This window comes from Sturnira hondurensis, unplaced genomic scaffold, assembly GCF_014824575.4.
Source record: "Sturnira hondurensis isolate 20B ecotype Veracruz unplaced genomic scaffold, ASM1482457v3 Scaffold0008196, whole genome shotgun sequence".
Taxonomy (NCBI): Eukaryota; Metazoa; Chordata; class Mammalia; order Chiroptera; family Phyllostomidae; genus Sturnira; species Sturnira hondurensis.
In genome coordinates this window covers 19,794,397-19,814,284 of record NW_028080827.1, presented here as the reverse complement: position 1 = coordinate 19,814,284, position 19,888 = coordinate 19,794,397, and the positions used below count along the sequence as shown (strand labels likewise).

General features: G+C 42.7%; 1 protein-coding gene across 2 annotated transcripts in view; it reads right to left on the bottom strand.

The window, feature by feature from the left end:
* IQCH (IQ motif containing H) overlaps positions 1 to 19,888 on the bottom strand; it is a 187,126-nt gene that overhangs the window by 63,299 nt on the left and 103,939 nt on the right. For both annotated transcript variants that reach the window (XM_037054202.1, XM_037054203.1), the window contains 3 exons: positions 18,772 to 18,947; positions 13,187 to 13,459; positions 8,824 to 9,015 (listed from right to left, as the gene is read on the bottom strand). In XM_037054202.1, the coding sequence (XP_036910097.1) occupies positions 8,824 to 9,015; positions 13,187 to 13,459; positions 18,772 to 18,947 (641 nt within the window). The remainder of the gene's footprint in view (positions 1 to 8,823; positions 9,016 to 13,186; positions 13,460 to 18,771; positions 18,948 to 19,888) is intronic.

Here is a 19,888-nt window from a genome sequence, read left to right as displayed (position 1 = left end):
GGGGTTCACATTTATCATCGCAAAGCCACGCTCTGGACTGGTTACTATCTTCCCCATGTCATGTCACACAGACCTGAAGCAGCGAAACTGGGATTCAAGCCAGTTGCTACCAGGATGTCACAGCGCAGTGGGATCTGTAACTGCCATCAGTGGGCACAAAGGGTCACTTTGGGTCAGATTAGTTCATCCACATGTGACGCTAAGTCTGTGCTGTCGTGTTTATGAAAAATGGTAGAACGGACATCCATTGTTGGCTCTGTCTCTGTCCAGCGTTTCTGTCCCTCTCTCAGGGTAATGGTCAGTGTCTCTGTCCCTCTCTCAGGGTAATGGTGTCCCAAACTTCCTTTCAGGAACTGCCACTATCCCAACCTTGGCTACGCTGGTTGATCGAGAGTGATCCCACCCTCGGCTCTGAGGGTGGGCCTCCAGTTAGCAAAGCCTTACCCTGGCCACAGTCTTTGGTTCAGGACGGGCATGCGACCCAAGTGGGCCAGTCAGATGTTAGGAAATGCTTTCTGGGTCTTCTGAGAAAGCTACCAGGTGAGATGTTCTCTCTCCCTATTGTTGTGATCAAGGACAAGCGCGAGGAGGACATCTTTCAACCCTGAGGACGGCCAGCCTTCAGGCAGAGCAGACATTATGTGAAGTTCGGAGGAGTGATGGAAAGTAACTGGATCCTTGGCAATGTTGAGCCATTGGATTAAGCTTTGTCTGAAGCCAAATCTTTAAATCTTAGCTGAGATCATACATTCTCTTTATTTTTAAAGCTATTTTGAGTTGAGTTGGGTTTTCTATTACTTGGAGCTTAAACATTTTAAACTGACTCAAGTGGGCGGGCCAACCTGTGGACTGTGGAACCCACAGTGGACGCTGGAAGCCAGCAAGTGCTGGGGTCATTCCCAGGCACTGGTTCCTCCCGTTCTGCAACTGGTGGTGGAATTTCCACTTATTCCTTTCCACTGAGACCATTAGAAATAGTCCCTCTTTAGAGTGCAAAAATATGCTGAGAGGATGAAGAAAAAATGAAAGTGTTTCCAGCAAGTCGTAAACTGCTTCCCACACCTACTTAAAGTTTAAGACTGCTTTAATACTCCATGTTTAATTGTTAATTGAGAATTTAAAAAATCAAAAATGCCAACTTTGCCTTCGATGAGATGGAAAATTATGCTGCTGTAGAAGGTAACATAATGTAAAACAGCCACCATTACCAAGGCACACAAATGTTTTTGGTATGTAAAATTGCTTTGTAAAATATTTGCTCCATCTGCTGAAAGCGGCAAAGACAATTTCCCCTTGATAGCTAATGGCCCATTTCGGCTGTGTGGCAAGTGATTCGCTGCGGTGGCGGCTCTCATTAAACAGAATGGTGAAAACGCGGTATATAATTCCATACTTACGTGGCATTATCCACTCGCTGCTTCTCGAGGAGTCTGTCCCTCATTATCCAGGTCTCCACCTTGCTCCGATGTGCAGGCCTAGCAGCTGATTTGACTCGAGAAGCGTTTCGTCCAACTGAGGCACATATGTCGCGCCTCCATTCCAAAGCGCAGCACCACGGCTTCGCCCCGACCGGGAGCTCGGCAAAGGCTCCTGCGCCTTCAGCTTTCCAGCACTTAAACGGCTGTTTCTGTTTCCCCTCCCCACAGGGGGCTGTGGTTTTCTTTCTAGGCTCACCCAGTCACGCTGCATGCTGGGGTTTCGATAGATAAAGATGAAGTGATTCTTGAAATTCGTAATTGAACTTCGCATGTACACAAAAGCAGAGAAAATCTTCCCGGGGCCAAGCCTGCCTTCATAAAAGCTAGACAAACCCTGTCCTTTGGTTCCTGGCGTAGGTGGCAGCCTGTGACCGCTCTCTTTATGGGGGTCATTTGCGCTATACCCCAAACTACTTCAACAGCTGCTGAAGGAACAGTTGAATAATCCAGGGTAGTTCAAAAAAGAAGAATAGGTTCATGTTTTGGGAATGATACTAAAAAGTAGTTATAGCAGCAAGTGGCAGATTTAAAAAATGTTTTTAATGTTGGAAAATGGGTTTGAAGGAAATTGTATGCAATGGGAGTGACATCAAGTAAATACATATGACTGTTTTAAAGATTGCACCGCATTTTAAAGCAAAAACCATGCAATTTAAAAATCAGCTGCAAGTTGAAATAGCTATAATTATTATTATTGGTAATTGGTTTCTTTCCAGTTAGAGAAATATTGCTGGTTGGAAAAATCATGTAAACCAAAAAAGCTCTCTAATTGAGAATTAAAAATGAAAGAAAACACATGTGCCTTCTGGATTTAAGTTTTCTTTCAAGTGCTGGGGGAGAAGGGTGAATTTGTGGCATGAAATAAGAGGTTGTCAGGAGAAATTATATTTTCACTTTATACAAAAGGACTGGGTAAGCATCTACTCTTTAAACTAGGAGTGAAGAGCTGTACCTTTTCTGATAGTCCCATATGTACAGATGTAACATATACTTAAGGCAGATGTAATAGCATTATATGTCAATTATTCTCTTCTTTCTACAGGCCATGCTTATTAAAATACCAGGGTAATAAATCAGTGAATTCCAAAAGTGAGGATTTTTGTTTGATCTGGCACAATGACATGAAAGTCCCCGTCTTCTCAAGGGCAGCCCTCTCTCCCGGAGGGAGGGGCACAAGGGGGGGGGCGGGGACAGACGACCAGAAGCAAATGGCGCAGTCTCCAGCAGGGGCGAGTGAAACTCATTCTGAATTCAGTCCAAGTACCCACGCCTGCTCTGTGGTTTTCAGCCAAGCAGATATTTCCAAAAGAACTCTTTAACTGGGACTTCCTGGATGCGAAAACGCTAACCAATTCTCGTCCCTCTCATCTTTTGCTTTATTCCTTCCTTCCACGCTGTTATTGCGAAAAACTGGCAGTTAAATTCAATTGATTCCGAATATTCCGGATCCATATGGCCGCCAACCCTGGAGCCGAGGCGGCGAGAGCGCCTCACTGCTGTTCTCGAGCATTTGCCTCTCCCCTGGTCCCCAGATGGCGGGAGTAACATTTAAACCTCCTTTTCTCTGCCTTGTACAATAGACCTTGGCACCATTTCAACTGTTTACTCCGGTAATTAACAGCTCTGATACCCCAACAATTACAACTCCGCCACTCTCACCACAATAATGCTATGAATTAGTGAGAGCTAATGGCTGGAAGGTAGAGTGTTTCCAGACTGTGAGATCTGTGCATTTTTAGAATAAAATAAAAGGTACAAACAGCACGCTTGCAGTAGACAATGATTACCTAGTAATTAGTTTACACAAAGCTTCCTATTTAATGGCAAAACGCTGTAATTACCGTGTGACAGAAAATCAAAGGGTACTTTGTAAGCATATGAAAAATTAACACTGCAGGCCCATAGCTTTATGTACTGATTAGAAGCATATTAAATCAATAGGACACACAAACCAAACAGCTTGTATAGCTGATTATTCTATGTCCTCGGAAGGGGGACCTGGCTTTCGTTTAGCTGGGGGAGGCAATTTCCTCTCTCCTGTCATCTTCCTCAGGCACAGAGACGCCCCTCAAACCCAACCCTGGCAGCCTCATGAAAATAACCATTGAACTGGAAGAAAACATTCTAAGTCATTTTCAGAGATAAGGAAAAATATGTAAATGATTAAGACTTTCCAATGATTGTGGTGACGTGCTGCTACACTAATTAGAAAAGACACCAAGTGGAACCAGAAAATGGAGCGACCAGGTTTCGGTCGCACGGGCAGAATAATCTCTACCAGGTCAATGCCTCTTTACTCAACATGGAGAAAGTCCAACTAACTGGAATTTATTTTCTCTCTTCAAATGATAAGAAGCCAGCGTGCTATCAACGTTTGTTCTTTTAAAGGCATTAGTATCTGGGTAAATAAGTGGGTAGGCATAATCGGGTCACCATTCTGTGTCTTCAGTGACCACAATTTTATATAATGATAATTGATGCACAGAAAAATACTCCGGAACCCTGCAAGACCCTAAAAGACCTCCTGATACATCATCAAAGGAAGATTATATTATGCACACTTGTTCAATGTTACCTGCAATTTAATTGTAATGCAATTTTATGGTAATATTAGTAATAACAGGGAGCATTTCCTGAAGGTGTATGATGTGCTAAGGACATTGCTAACCGATTCACAGAGGGTAGCTCACTGAACTCTCACCATTTCCCCTTGAGGCGGGTACCAACGTTACCCCTCTTTACAGCTGGGTAACTAGAGCCCATGGTTCCCCATTAGTCACCTCTGTGTGCCTGGGCTGTGGAAATTCTAGAGCAATGGCCACTGTGTTCCAGGGACATTTGTGTTTTTCACAAGTCTCTGTAGAAAGGAGAAAACCTGCCACAAGGCAGTGGGTTGTGATGGTAGGGACCTGGAGGAGAACACTGGTCTGGGGTTTTCAAACAGGGGTCTCCTCTGACTGTGGCAACTACACTGGGCCAGGAGGAGTGTGGCTTTCAAACGAGGCACAACCACTTACTAGCTATCTGAGCTTGGGCCAGTCGGTTAACTTCCCACACACCAGTTTTTCCGCCTGTAAACAGAATAACAATGCCTTTCCTATCAAAGTAGCACCGCCTTCGTAGATAGTCATGTGGCAGTACCTAACAAGAGCCATAAAGCTGCTGTTCCTTGGTCTTTCTTCCAGGAAATTAATTCAACAAAAGGTGTTCAATTTTATAATAACCCAAAATAAAAGTAAACGAATTCCCCCCCTGCTCTCCTTTCTCCCTCCCTACCACCACTGCTACCACACACACACACACACACACACACACACACGCAAGCTGGACAAAACCTAAATTTCCAACTTAGTTGAATGGTTTACCAGGTTAGAGTAAATCAACTTGAGGGAATATTATATGCCCATTAATTGTGACATCCACATGTAAACATAGAGAATATTGAAGATCTGATGCTTAAATAGCAAATACACTATTGCTATAGCTATAGGAAATAAATACAACACATTGGGAAATTAATACACAAAAATGAAAGCAACTATGCTTGGGAAAAGTAAGTGGTACTTATTTGGTCTAAAATACCTTTCATCTTACTATATTACCTTTTAATTTTTTCAAAAAATTATGTAGTTACAGAGTTATGGTTCTTCGGGGTCACCTAACAAATACCTAAGAAATTCCACACGAAGCACCAAGCCCAGCCATCCAGCAGTGGCTCCCAGGACTCAGTTATATGGCCATCTGAATGGTCGGAAGTCGTCTCAATGAAGCCATACAATTCTAAGGCATGGATTGATTGATGGTTCTCTTCTGTAATAGTGTACTTGATTTGCTGACTGACTTCTATAAGAAAGCAAACCTATTGTGGCTTATTCTACCTTTTCTAGGCTTGGGTGCCTTGAATTAGTATATACATAATACCCCCCCTTGGTGACCTCCAAATTAATTTAAAGTGTCTAATAAAGTACACCAAAGTACAAGGAAAGGTAAAACTGCTCTTGCCAATGGCTGAAATAGCAATATTACATGGTAGCATAGAGCCAGTTCAAGTTCCTTTTTCTCCTTTTCTTGTAAGGGGTAAAACTGTGCCACCAGGACCTCTACACCTGATACCACTCACCCAGGGAAACAGAGGCCCAAAGAAGGTCCGCACAGAAAAACCGAAAGAGCGGGCAGCTTAGCTCTTCATATGGAGAAACTGCTCTACAAAAGTCTCTTCCAAACTCCTGTCAGCAGTAGTGTCTCTGCCACCAGGCCAATCTCCCAGGAATGAGGGAGGGAAGATTAACCCCTTAAAAAAAAAAATAAAAGAGTATCATCCCATAAACTGAAAGGTCGCTGGTTTGATTCCTGGTTGGGGCACATGCCTGGGTTGCAGGTTTGGTCCCCCTTGGGTTCATACAAGAGGTAACCAATTGATGTTTTCTCATGAATTGTTCTTTCTCTCTCCACTCCCACCCCTTCCTCTGTCTCTAAAAGCAATGAAAAAATGTCTTTGGGTGAGATTAAAAAAAAAAGAAAGAAACCACCACCAGAAGGATTGCTACCACAGCAAGTGTTTACCAGAGTCTCCCTACACTGTCTGAGGCAAGGGGGTCCAGGAAGGCTTCCCCCTTACACATGTGTCTTCTGAGACTTAAGCTGTTGTTCCTACTAGATGGAAAAAAATAGCTCTGACTGGCAGGTGGGAAGTGTGGAGGGTGAGCACGGTGGATTCGTTAACCATCAACAAGCATCAAGTACTTAGACGAGTTCACTGGAATCTTTTGGAGAATTAGGTTTTGTTACCCGGTAGAATGAGGAGGATAAACCAGCATGAAAAGGGTGAGGTCCATTCTCTGTCGTCACTGTGGCTGTCAGGAAACATTCTGCTCTTCCTAGAGCTCCCTACATGTCTATACTGATGTTTAAAATGTGTGTCTACAGCTCGTTAGCATTTGTTTGCTCCATGACTTTGTTTCAAGTCTCAGCTGCAACCAGTTAAGTAGCTCTGGTTCTGAATTAGACAGGTAGAAAGAAAGATGATCTTTGTACTGGGTCCTCCAGTCTACACTGAAACATGCCTCCGTCTAAAACCATTATCTGCGGAAGACGCAAGAGAATCTCCAAACGGCTCCAGCTCCCATAAACAGCCCTGGTTTTAATCTGTTGCCTACAACATGCCAATGAGAAAAATCATGGTATCGTGTCGTAAACTGCTATGCAAATGATGCTATTTGTAAGTATTAACATAATTTAGTGCTTACAGTCATAATCTCATTTCTAATAATTCTCCCAGAATGCAGTCTTTCTCTGGACTCTTAGCCTGCAGGGTAGTCTTCCATCAAGAAGCGGAAATTTTTAATAACCTGCCTGCATATATTTCGTATGTGCTGGGTGAGGCTTGATGTCACAACACTTTCATTATCAAAAGAAACAGGTCTACCAACCGTGATAGGACACGAAAACACACCTGTGCTCATGAAGTCACGCTTTGAGGTCTAAGTGGGCGCCATTATGATGGTCTTCTGGAACAAAAAAAATTCTAATTCTAAATTCTCAAAAGCTACACTCAACGGGGATTATAGTTTACTTCTACTCTGAATACAATTTTACTTTGAAGGCAAAAAATGTTAATAGTTTCCTATCCCTCTTCAAAAAAGCTCTTTGGAGCTATTTTATTTGTTTATTTAAAAAAATATTTGGGGCTTCTAACCACACCAAGGCTAAGCATGTGTCTCAGAGTATAAAAAGTTTTCTGAATAATAATTTTGCCCTTATTAAGTTAAAGAATGATTTAGACAGATTATTAATGATTCAAGATCTTCACATTTAATAATATTAATAATAATGCTAAATGTATTTTGTGACAATTTAAAATGATATAGTTTAAAATAATTGAAATGAAATAATATATAGTCAGGCTCCTAAGTACAATTCAGCCAATGTCAATATTTTTAATGTTTTTTACACTTAAAGTCAAACATTTAAAATTTATCATAGTCTAGTTTTAGGAGAATTTAAAACAAATATTGGTTTGAAATATTGAGACCAACCAATACTTTGCACACTAACACTTCAATTTTTTAAATGAAAAAGTCATATTTTCATCAATGACTCTCAACAGTTTTGCTTTAAGAAGAAACTTCTATACAATATGAAATAAAATCCATTTCAAAAATAACACAAGAGAAACCTCTATGGGCCTCAAAATTAAATACATTTTCCTTGTTTTATTTTTTTTTTCTAGAAGAGTAATTCATTTTGGTAGCCCTTAAATAATATGTAAAGAGCTGGCCGTGACAGGTTCTGCATTTAGTCCATTCACTGATGCAGGGGGAAGAAAAGCCCAGAATAGATCATGGGGAGAACAGTAACATTTGTCAGAGGGCTCTCTCTCTTCTGACTGTTCTGTAGATTTATTCCTTGTTTGACTTTAACAAGAGTCATGCGGCTCTCTCTTGCGTGCCCCTCGTTTCACTTGTCTTGATTCATATCCTCCTAGATGTGTGTGAGGACGATGGAAGCCCAGAGGGGATGCAAATCACTGTGCAGCCCACTGTCACGCACGTCAGTGGGGGAAGGAGTCAGTGACGGGAATTTACCTCTGAGTTTTCTTCACCAGTAGGTCAGCCGTGACAAAGATTTGGGATGAAGGACAGCTAAGCTAGGCTAGGCCTCTGGATGCAAAGTGAGGCAGCTGTTAGAATGGTGGGTTTAATTTATATATTAGGCCATATAAAATTACTTTAATTATTAAGCAAGTTTGGAACAGACTAAGAAGTTGTACAATTCATCCTTCCACCAATATACAATGCATGGAAGATTCTATACACTCACAGGCAAAGACATTTTACCTATTGTTCACCTTTGACCTGGAGATTTTCTGTCCAGGATGTATCACTTTTTCGGCACCTCACAGGGACCAGCAGTTACATAAATTTCCTTGAATTGTCTCCAGAAACACATGGCTGCTGACAGAATGCTATTACACATTAGTTTCCAGGTGACAACCATTCGCTAATAGAATCTGTCTCTCATAATAAAATATGGGCTAGCTTATTAATGTCAGTTGTTAGCAGCATATGATCAAGACCCACTTAGAGCAAGTGATGAGACTTGTAATACTGCCTGAATATGATAAAAAAAACTATTTCCTAATGATTACTATATCCTATTTGAAGACATGAATGAAGACTTTTAGGGCCCAATGAAGGGATGTTTAAAAGAACCTAACCAACCCATTGGCTAAGAAGGGCAAAATGATTTGCCTAAGGTTCACTGCCAAGCCCTGAAGAAGGTGCTTCCACCTCCTAGCGAAGCCTTTGGCTTTACTTCCTAACAATTCACAGACATGAACACTCACCTGTGCCCACTTCTTGTTCCAGTCTCTGCGGCCGTATCTGCTGCTCTCCTTCAGGACCCACTTGTGGCACTGGAGGTGGGAAAGAATGTCACAAAATGCGGTCCCATTTCCTCCAAACTCATAGTCCATCTTAAAGAGCCAGCGCTGGATTCCCAGGTGGTCAGCGACCAGCCGACTCAGCTGTTCTATCATCTGTGGGGACAAAGCCACAGCAACACGTCATATAACTAGTGTCCTGGATTCCTTTCTAGGGTGTTGGACTTCTCACATCTTCATGCCGAATGGTCTTATCCTCTTAGTTATTAAGGCAGATTAGAAGAAGTTTTAAGAGATGCATATATGGTGTGAAGAAACTACTAGCCAACGGGAATGAAGGTATGTTTAAAAGTATAGTCTCATTTATGAGAAGTTCTGAAATGATCATTTACCTGCTTTTCAAGGCAAAATAAACAATCCTTGAATATCTGTGATTGAATCTTGGTATTGTTTTCTCTTTTTCAGAGAGGTATGTGTTTGCTTATTGATTCAAGTGTTTGTTTTTTTTAGTTTCAACACTATAAACTAAAGTTAAAGACTGCACTAACTCTTTACAGTCTTGAAAACTAACTTTTTGGTGCTTTTTTGAGTCTTTAAATGTTATAACCTATAAAACATTTAACTTTTTCCTCATTAGCATGCTTGAATGCATTTGTGTGGTCACTTGGCCGAGTGTACTCTATCATATGTGTTAAATGAACACAATCCATAAAGGAGATAAAACACTCATGGAAGCAACTTTCCTGGAATACAGACCTATCCTACATTTTACTTAAGACAGCATTCCCTTAAGAACTGGGCTCAGTCACATGGAAAAGTAAGGGATAGAAGTTCAAGCCCTAGTACCGTGATGATAATAATAATGATAATACTAACATTGCTCTCAGCGGGAGCCGGGCCTCTGACTAAGCTCTTCACATCAGTTTTCTCATTTCAGACTTACATAACCTATAAGGTAGGTACCTTTATTAGTTTCATTTCATATGTACATAATTGAGACTCAGCTAATGTGAATCACTCGCCCATGATCACGCAGCCCTGAGTGGCAGACCAGGGACTCCGCCCAGGCTGCTCCGGCTCCCACACCTACGCTCGCTCGTTCTGTCTGCACTGTGCTGCCTCACGCAACCTGCAGAGAGGGAGGGGGGACGGTGGGGCAGCGGAAGAAGGTAGGAGAGACGCAAGAGAAGCAACTTGCCGGACCGTCAAGTCATTTGGGATTACAGCTCATACTGTTCTAGGACAGCCACGGAGAAAAAAACTCATTAGATCACAAAATGGTTTTTTTTTCCTGGCCTTCCCATCAGACTTTCCAGTCTGTACTTCCCAGGAAGAGACAAAGCAATACCGGGTGTTCGCTCTGCTGCGCCTACCCACCACTGTTCTTGGCTACGGTCTTCCGTACCTGAGGAGGCCTCTGCAACATTCTTATTCTCTTCTCTCTTGATGACTTTTTGCTCACCAAATGGATTTTTAGTTTTTTTCAACTAAGAAATGTGAAAAGACTCAAGATTATGGTTCACCTGAGGTCTGGAGCTGGAAGATTACCATTATTTTCATTAAAGGCAGTGTCTGCTCTCTTGAGTTGTATTTTTTTCAGCAGATCTTCCTGGGGATGTCACACCACACAGCAGTGTGGAAGTGATATCAAAATGGGCGTTCTTGGGATCCCTGGAAGCCCCATGCAACCATGGGGTATTCAATTAGGGCAAAATGGAATTGTCTTAGCTCCCTAATTATCCAGTTGTGTTTGTGGATAATTTGGGTGTTTAAATGACAAGCACTTTGGTCTATACACCATATGGCTGTGAGCATAGCCTTCAAAGGTTTTTTTTACTGTGCCTTCCAAAGTTCCATCCCTTCTTTCTCCAGTGCTGTGCTGAGAAGAGAGATTCCATATTTTTCATCACATTTTCCTGTATTATGATCATACTTTGCAAAAGTAGAAATGGCCTTTGGCATGTTAATATCCTATAAAATTCCTTTGCTAGTGTAAGGCAAGGTGTGATGGCCCAGCATTTTTTACTGAATATTTGGATGGACTGTATATTCAGAGATTCAACCACTAACAAAATTATCCTGTTTCCTCCAAATCCTATCATTTGTTGGTCCTGAGAATCCAATAAATGGGCGCCTGTTGATGGATCCCCTACAGGAATGGAAAGGATCAATAGTATTGTAAAGGCCATACCACGGGAAAGAGTTATGTGTTATCTGCAAGTGAAAATTGAACAATGCTTTAAAATAGCATCGCCATTTTTTTGCTTGTTTAACCAAAGCTGTCGATATTTCATACGGAGCACACGCCAGAGAGAGGACTGGCATGCTGACTCTATGGATCAAAACAGGAAATGCTCCTGGTGCTCAGACTTGATGTGACAGATAAATAAATAAACTACTTTATCATAAACCAAATGACTTTATGCTATTTCCAAACATTTATCATTTTCTGTTGGAGTCTATCTGTTCTTGCCATTCATTTTACACTGGTATGTAGTAAAAGTGGGAAAATAACTACTGCTAAAATCAGCTCATAGTCAGGGATATTTATTAACCTAAACTAAAATAATCACAGCTTTCCTTCACCAGCTTTAAGTTTAGGATGCACATCGGTAAAAAGTCAGTGCCATTGATTCCTCGCCATCTGCACATTCAAAACGCTGACACACTCAGATAGATTAGGTGGGACAGTCACTCTGCGGAAAAACCTCAGTGGAGTACTCCAATTCCTGATGATCTCGGATGTGTGTTCTCCAAATAAGCAGACTAGGACTCTGTTATAACTCTGTTTATTGTGATGCCGTTTTTCACTTGCCGTGGGTGTAATGACATCCCTCAGAGCTGGTGTGTCTACAAAAAGGTTTTAAATCCTACTTCTGAATACCGGTATTAGAAGAAGGTTTTACTGCATTAAATAAATGTGCCTGCATCTGGGCGCACGATCAACAAATAAAGTTCCACAATGTTTCATGGCAAAGATTGCCTGAGTTCTCATCAGCCAAGACAAAAGCAAGACGTGATATACATATTGCACATATGTTTTAATGTAATGTACTGTACATGTATGAACATTATTTAATGTAATGTACATGTGTGAAATTGTATCATTTTAAAATGCAGTTCACTTGTATTAAGTCTGTCAGTCAAGTATTCTACCAGGAGGCAGAGTGAAGCACTTTGTCATCTGCAAATTCTGGTGGAGGATAATGACAAGGGACCTAACAGTGCAGGGGGAACCTCTTTGCTACTCCTACTGCCTGTGTCTTTTCCAGACTCTGTGACTTTAAACAGCAACTTCCTTTATGAATCCACATATTGCCCAAGGACACTCTTGCAAGATAGAAACATTTTAGGGCAATATAAGAAGCTAATGGTATCTTTAAACTAGTCTCTGAAAAGCATGCTTGTTGAAAGGCTTGGCTTGGGGGCTCAGCAGATATGAGGCACACAGCATCAGGATCAGGCAGCTGAGAGGGCAAGGAAGAACCCCAGACTTGTCCCCCACAGGGTGCCTTGTGCACGGTTCTTTAGTTTCCCAGGGAGTGGGTGCCTGGGCTGGTTGTGATCGGCTCAGAGTCATGGTCAAGAGGTGGTCCGAAATAAAGGTCAAGAAATCTTATCAGCCATTTATCTTTTTATGTCCTTTATTGTGACAAAGGATAGCAGTTAAATGGGAGAATACCTGCCAGAGTTAACTCAGAGATATTTCTAGTGGCTAATATTTTTGTCTCTGAATCACTGGCTGGAAGAGTACACAGCTACGGACCGAGCCCAAGACAAAACCCAGAAGCAGTTTTATTCCTGGGGCCATTTTACCTTCTCCTTCTGGGACTTCCCCCCTCTTCCCTTTGTGGTTCCTTTCCCAGGGACCGAAGGGTTTTTGTGTGAGTGAAGGACGTCTGCATCCCTCTGCTGTAGGTCCTCTGCAACCTGGCTTGGCAGAAAAGCTCACTCCGCGGAACTTTCCAAACCCACCCCTTTTAGCCAAAAGAGTCACATTTCTCAGGGTCCTGCTCGATGACTGGCTAGCTAAAATGACAATGAACTAACTAATCCATGTTGAGGCGATAAAAATTGATAGATGATCGGTATACTAACAACATCTTCAATGTCTTAATCCAAATGAGTAAATATTTTGGGAACTCCAGCAATTTCCACAAGGACAATACATCTAACCATGAGGGCCTAAAGTAGACCCCAATCAATCAACCCAAGTATTCCCCATGGCCTTCACTGGGCAGGGATGGCTCCAGAAGACCAGGAGTCCCTGTGAGGTCAAGGGGATGTGCTGTGTCTGAACAGAGCCTCTCCTGTCCACCCCACGTACCTGCTGTTGGCTGCGGATGTCAAATATCCCGGGAGGGACTGGCACATTGGCACCGGCGAAGACCCGTTTGCTTCCAGACTTGGTGCTGTAGAGATGAGCCAGTTCAGGCTCTGGGCCCAGGATGGGGACATCTAACAGGTCCGCCACGGCCAGGTCATCTCTGTGGAGGAGCCCGCTGACGATGTAGGCCTCTTGTCCTTGGATGAGGTTTCTTATTCTTTTGATTGCCTTGGGACTGTACATGAGGTACGTGGCCAGGCACATGTGGTGCTTCTGGGGCAAGAGCATATTACTCTTGTTAGAAGATGTTCTTTCTTGAGTCCGCACACCTAATTTATAATGTTGCACACCATAAATGCATTATTAATAGCAGGCTGGGTTATGACCTATCCTGTTGTTTAGCAGTTTAAATTGATAAAAGCTGTTGGGGTGAGGCTCTATAATCGCTCACATCTTTAGTGTGTGGGAAATAGGCTCACTGGGAATAGAACTAATTACTACACATCTGTATTTATTTGATCCACGTGGAATTATCCTTCTGTCAGAAGGAAAAGGGGCTGGCGGCCTTTGGATAATAGTGATTCATCTCTGCAACACTTCTGGCATGGTTTAACACTAAAGTGTCTGGAAAATCAATACAAAAAATGAAGAAAAACGCCTCGCAGTATTCTTCACCGTACAGGACTCCTAGTCTGGCAACCGTTTAAGTGATTCAGTAGGAAAAAGGCACTTGGCTTGATACTCTCCTTCCCAAGTTCTGCTTCAGAGAATATGTACTTTTATAATGATTATCATGGTTCTTGGCCAACAACTCTGGGGAGGATTCATGAATAAAAAAATATTTGAAAATTTTAGCAAGACTCAAGCTCATTTTCCAATAGAAAACTCTTTTATTTTATTTTTGATTATTTAGACCCAGCTCAGCAATACATGTGATGGTCTCATTCAATTAAATATATAATTCTGGCATGTCTGACAGAGGCTGAGGACCAAGGCAGATGGTCATCGCGCACCAGAATGAATACAACCATGCTCTGCATTCAGGGAGTGGGGACACAAATGTGTGCTGCTCACGAATAACTAATACAGAGTGGGACAAGTCCATAAAGAGCTATGGAAGGCGTCGGAGGCATGGAGAAGGGAGGCAGAAGCCATATGCTGATGGGGAGAACTGGAAAGGCAAATCACTCATTCTCCTCGGGCCTCAGTTTCTTCACCTGTAAAATGAGTATAATGCTAGTCCTCATCTGATAGGGATGCTGGGACGGTTAAATGAGATAATGCATGCAAAGCACTTAGCACAGTGCCTTGGACATCAGTAGCACTTAATGAATATTACCTATTATTACTATGAGAGAGGTTGGGGTTGAGGTGATTTTTGAAGGATGGGTAGGATACTATCAGGTGAGGATGGGCGTGGGAAAGACTTTAGCCAAGTATGAACTGCGAGAAGACACGATCGTGCTCACTTTCTCTAGAGAAGGGCTGGGATTGGGAGTCAGACAGCTCTGGCTTTGAATCCAGCTCCATCATCTATAAGCTACCTGAACCTGGACAAGGAACCTAGACTCGCTGAGCCTAAGTTTTCCCATCTGTTAAATGTGAATAAAAATACCCATTTGCTGGGTGGCTCTAAGGATAAAACAAGATCGTGAATGTAAACACCTATGATAATGCGTGTCATTGCATTGCTACTCAATAAATGGTAGTACTTACGATTATAGAGAAAACTGTATTAGAATAAAGCCATTAAAATGTCATGCAAATAATACAATGCAAGATGCCAGAGTCTTAGGGAGTTCAAGGGATTTTTTAGACTTGCAACGACTTCCCCAATTCTAGTCAAAATTATCTACTCTACATGGCATGAAAATGTGGAGAAATGTTGAGCAACCATTCCTGGGGGTATCAGTGGCCCCAGAGTGCACCCTGTTGATGGGCACCAAAGCTGCTGAGTGCAGGAGAAAGGTGCTGCAGGGAGCCCGGGAATTCAGTCCTGCCTGAATCTGTAACTTGCAAGGTGATTTAGAAACCTCAACCATTCTGAGCCCCAGTCCCCCATATTCAAATGGAGGGTTGGACTAGACATCTCCAGGGTCCTTTCAGCTCTGGAATAACTTTTCCTTTAAAACCAGAGCTCTCCTGCACTTACTGCTTAATGGGTATGGAGTTTCTGCTTGGGATGTTGAAAAAGTTTTGAAAATGGATAATGTGATAGTTGTCCAACAATGTGAATGTGCCTAATGCCTCTGACCTGTACACTTGAAATGGTTACAATGGTAAATTTTATGTTATGTATACTTGACCCACCCCCCAAAAAAACCCCCAGAGTTCTTCTGAGAAGAGGATCTATTGATGCCCCCCATTGGCCCCTTCCTCCAGGGTAGGTGTTCTTTCCTTAGATCTATGCCACATGCCTTTTCCACTGTAACTGAAATCCATTTTCACAGCCTACTTCTGAGAATGCAGTTCTGGGAAGCCTGGGGCTCTGTTAGACAGTGGCTGGGTGGTGCCTTGTGTGTCTGTGTCTCCTGTCTGGTCAATCACTGTCTCTCCCCCTTGTTCCTTCCATTCCTTTCCTTTTCCCACCAATAATTCCAATCAGGCAATGTGAAAATAGTATATGCCTGGGAGAAGCAGTGAATTGCACAGTGTACAGGGTGGGCTTTTGGGGGCACCTGGATCGGTACTTCAGGGTGGCAATCCTCACACGTTAGGTCCACAAGGTTGAAGCATTTGGACATGCCTTCTCCCCTCTGATTCACATCGCCCCATGCTGATTCACACCCCTCTTTTGGAGATGAGGAAACTGAGGCTCAAGTGATTTGCCCAAAGTCACCCAGCTAGTTAACAGCAGAGGTAGGATTTAAACCCAGGTGTTAGGATGGTTGTCACGGCCCAGCTGCCACAGTCTCTCCCATTTCGCAGGCTGAGCGGTGAAGGGCTGGTGAGCATCTGAGGTGTGACGAGGGGCAAGCAGATGCAGCAGTAGATGTGACGCCAATGGTCTGAGCACGTCTCCCAGTGGGATGAGCTTCCACCTCCTCCTGGTTTGCTTCTCTCTCTTGGCAGGTACTCTACCTGACTTTGTATTACAGTATCTGCGGGACTGCCTTACTCTTCAGGCCAGATGGTGCCCTGATCCTGTGTTCAATCCGTGTTCGCAAAGGTTTGAACATGAGTGAGTGGCAGGGGACACATTTCTGACTGCAGGTCTTGTGTGACCATTTAGAGAAAATCCGTGTCACTAGATCCAGGCAGTGGATCACACGGAAGACAAAGATCTGAAATGGTCCTAATTCCACAGCATTGTAACTGCATCAAACTTATCACCACTATTATTTTTGACCTGAGACAAAAGGTAGCTGTTTGGGATATCTTTATAAGCATTAAAATGTTCAAAAATAGACACAATAGCTTTATAATAGCACCTTTACCCAAATCCAAACATTGTACAGTGACTTGGAGAGATGTACAAACAGATTTTTGGCATGCTTTTTTAAAAATCTCCTCAAAGTCATCCATTTGAATGAAAATTAGCAATGATACAATCTCTCCAACCCATTAAAAAGAAATAAAGCAGTAACTAAACATGAGCAGGAACTGATTTGAAAGAGAGTTAAATTTCTTCTGCATTCTAAAAATTTGATTGCCTATGAGTGATTACTCAAACAATTTAAGCTTAAGCTATGAGAAGAAGTATTAAGATGTACTTAACATAGTCCCTAGTTGTTTCTACTCGCCGTGATGCAAACCTGAGTTATGAATGGAACACAGTGCACCTGTGAGTGCTAACCGCCTCTCTCCTGCTTGGGAGTTGGAGTGGGCAGGCAAGGGTACCTTTCTCAGGTAATAGGATCATAGAGCTGGGAAGAACTTTGAAATGATAACCCAACACCGCATTTTATAGATGAAGAGCAAAGAACAGAGAGGTGAAGGGCTTGCCCAGGGGCACAAGGTCATCCAGGAGCAGTCATTCCAACCCATGACAGTGTCCTGAGGTCAGACAGATTTTGGTTCATACTCTGATCCCACGGGTAACTTTGGAGTAGAAAAATGAGTCTTGCTTTCCTCACCCACAGAAGGAGAGTGATCATTTCTGTCTTACTGCATTGTTCTGATAATGAAATAATAAAATGTAACCAAGCATTTGATACAGGTTAAGTTCATTGCCTTTCCCCCTTCCACACTAGCACCCTTTCTCATTCTGTGCCTCTTTAATGTATATGGGCATTTAAGACTCTCTATTAGCAGCTATCAGGAGAAAATCAAGAAATCCTACACAAATGACAGTGTTGTCTTCCTTGCTTTCTGACATTCACAGTAATTCTGCCACTGAGGCCGGGGGTGACTAGCAAGCACCAAAGCGACCCCTGCACGGGTTGTAGATACCGGGAGGTTCTTAAGACTATAAGTAAGTGGTGGAGACTTGTCCTCCTGTCTTTCCTTTGCTCATCCCACCCCACCTTTTGCCTTCCTCTTCCACAGCCCAGAGGTGCAAATGAAACAGAGCTTTGGGGGGAACATTAAGGTATCCACTTATTAAAAAAGAAAATCCTCATCTCGGTAGAAGAGAGCAAAATCTGATGACAATTCACTGAGTACACTAGCAAAGTTGAAAGGGTACAGCAGCCCTCCCCAGCCTGGGCAGGCCTTTTTTTGGTGGGCAGGGGTCAAAGTCATGGTGCATCAGAAAGGTTAATGGGTAGGAACTGAACACATACTTACTTCCTATGTAAAGCATGTGATCAGTGTCTCTGGCATGCAATCGGGGAGAGCGCTAACTTTGGTGCACCCCACTTGTGAATGGGCAGCTAACTTTATTAGCAAATTCAGATTCTTGATTATACCCCAAAATGGGTCTCCTCAAAATTGTACAGTTCATTAGGCATTAAAATGTTGGGTGGAGAACATGGGAAGTTTCAGTTCTTGTTAAAGCACAGCGGAGTTCCTTCCAAGCCGTCTCCTGCACTGCCCTACTCTGGAACACCGCCCTGTAGTGCCATGAATCCCCGCAAGCTCTCGTGTAGGGATGGAGTTCTCACAGAGTTCTTCCCATTCATTAAAAATCGGTACAAGTTAAACAACAACAACAGCCTGAACCTTGTTCATTATGAGCCATGTGACATGGTAAATAAGACGACTTTCCCTGAGGGCTAGGGGTGGAAACAGGAGGATGGAATCGGAAGGAATACCAGTGTGGAAATCAGAAACCAGGCATCCTGGTCTAGACTCCGTCCCTAATGAGCTTTGTGAGCACGGGTAGCCCAGCCATTCTCTACCTCGTGGTCCTCCACACAAAATGGAAATGAAACTGTAGATGCTACAAATTCACCTACTTGGTGGTACCACCCAATAACCTCAATTAGGCTTCAGTGACAGAGAAACTGGGAGGAGGCAGCTCAACTGAGTCTGAAAGTTAAACGGGTGTTTCTTTTCTACAGTCCAACTAGTAATGTAATCAGTAAAGCTGTTATACTCGCGATCATATTTCACCGATGTGTACCAGAGCGTTGCAAGTTATAAAATTTCCAATTTAATTTTACTGCATCCCTGACGCCGTAGTAATTAGAAGACACACTCACAGGGAAGATCTTTATAGCTTCAGGGGTGATGATTTTGAACCTGTCCTGCAGGTCACTTCTGTCCTCAAGGTTTCCCGACTTGACGGCTGCCTGTAGACTGAGGATTTTATTGTAATACAGCAGTAACTCATCATTCATTTGATGGGAGCAGATGTAGATGACACTCACATTTTCATCTAAAAACAACAGGCATGATGTTAATTACCGGTATAAAGGTAAATGACATTATAAACTCTGGCATCGGATTGATGTGGCACAGTTTAAAAAGAAGAGCATATCAAAAAGCCGCATTAAAGTTAATTTAGATTGGTTTCCTACAGATCTTAGCGGTGTAACTGGCTTCGGGGAACTTTAGCGTTTCTCTAAAGAAAAGATGAATGCTGGTAACACTGCCACCCAAAAAAATGGACACGACGGTTCCTCCAGAAGAGGAGCTGTAAGGTGCCATGGACGTGTCCTGTCAGAGAATACACAGGGAATCAGCCCCAGAACACCCATTAACATCCGTGGGAATTGCATACCACTTTAAAAATTCATCCCATTAACTTCAGTAAATTATGAAACAGAGCTATTAACTTTAAAAAACTGATGAAATGGCAATTTCTTATTCTGCCTAGTCTTGGCAGGGCCAATTCAGGGGAAAGTCCTGTCCAAATAAATGGTGTGATTATGGCCACAGCAATGGATTTCAGGAAACCAACCTTTTCCCTGTTCCATTCCCAAGGAGGAGCAGATTAGTTATATAAGACATTTACTAGTTCTTGGCTTAAAAGAAACACTGTCTCAATTTAACTGTTCTCTTTTTTAAGATGTGCTTCCTCTTCTGTACCTAGCAAGAAATCCCAATTAAATATCCCATCCAAATGGAATAGTGAGATGAGATTACCCAATGCAGGCTGAAAAATATTTTCAGGAGTATGGACAGGAAACCAGCAGCGGACGAAATTCATTCCTTCGCTCACTCACTCATTCATAAAATAACTGACTAGTAGGGGCAAAGCCCTTGACAAGACATAGGGGAAAATACAAAATCAAAGCAACTGAGATGCTGCCCACGAGGAGCAGCCATTCCGCATGCACTAAACAGCCGTAAAACACGGTGGGGCGTGGGGAGCAC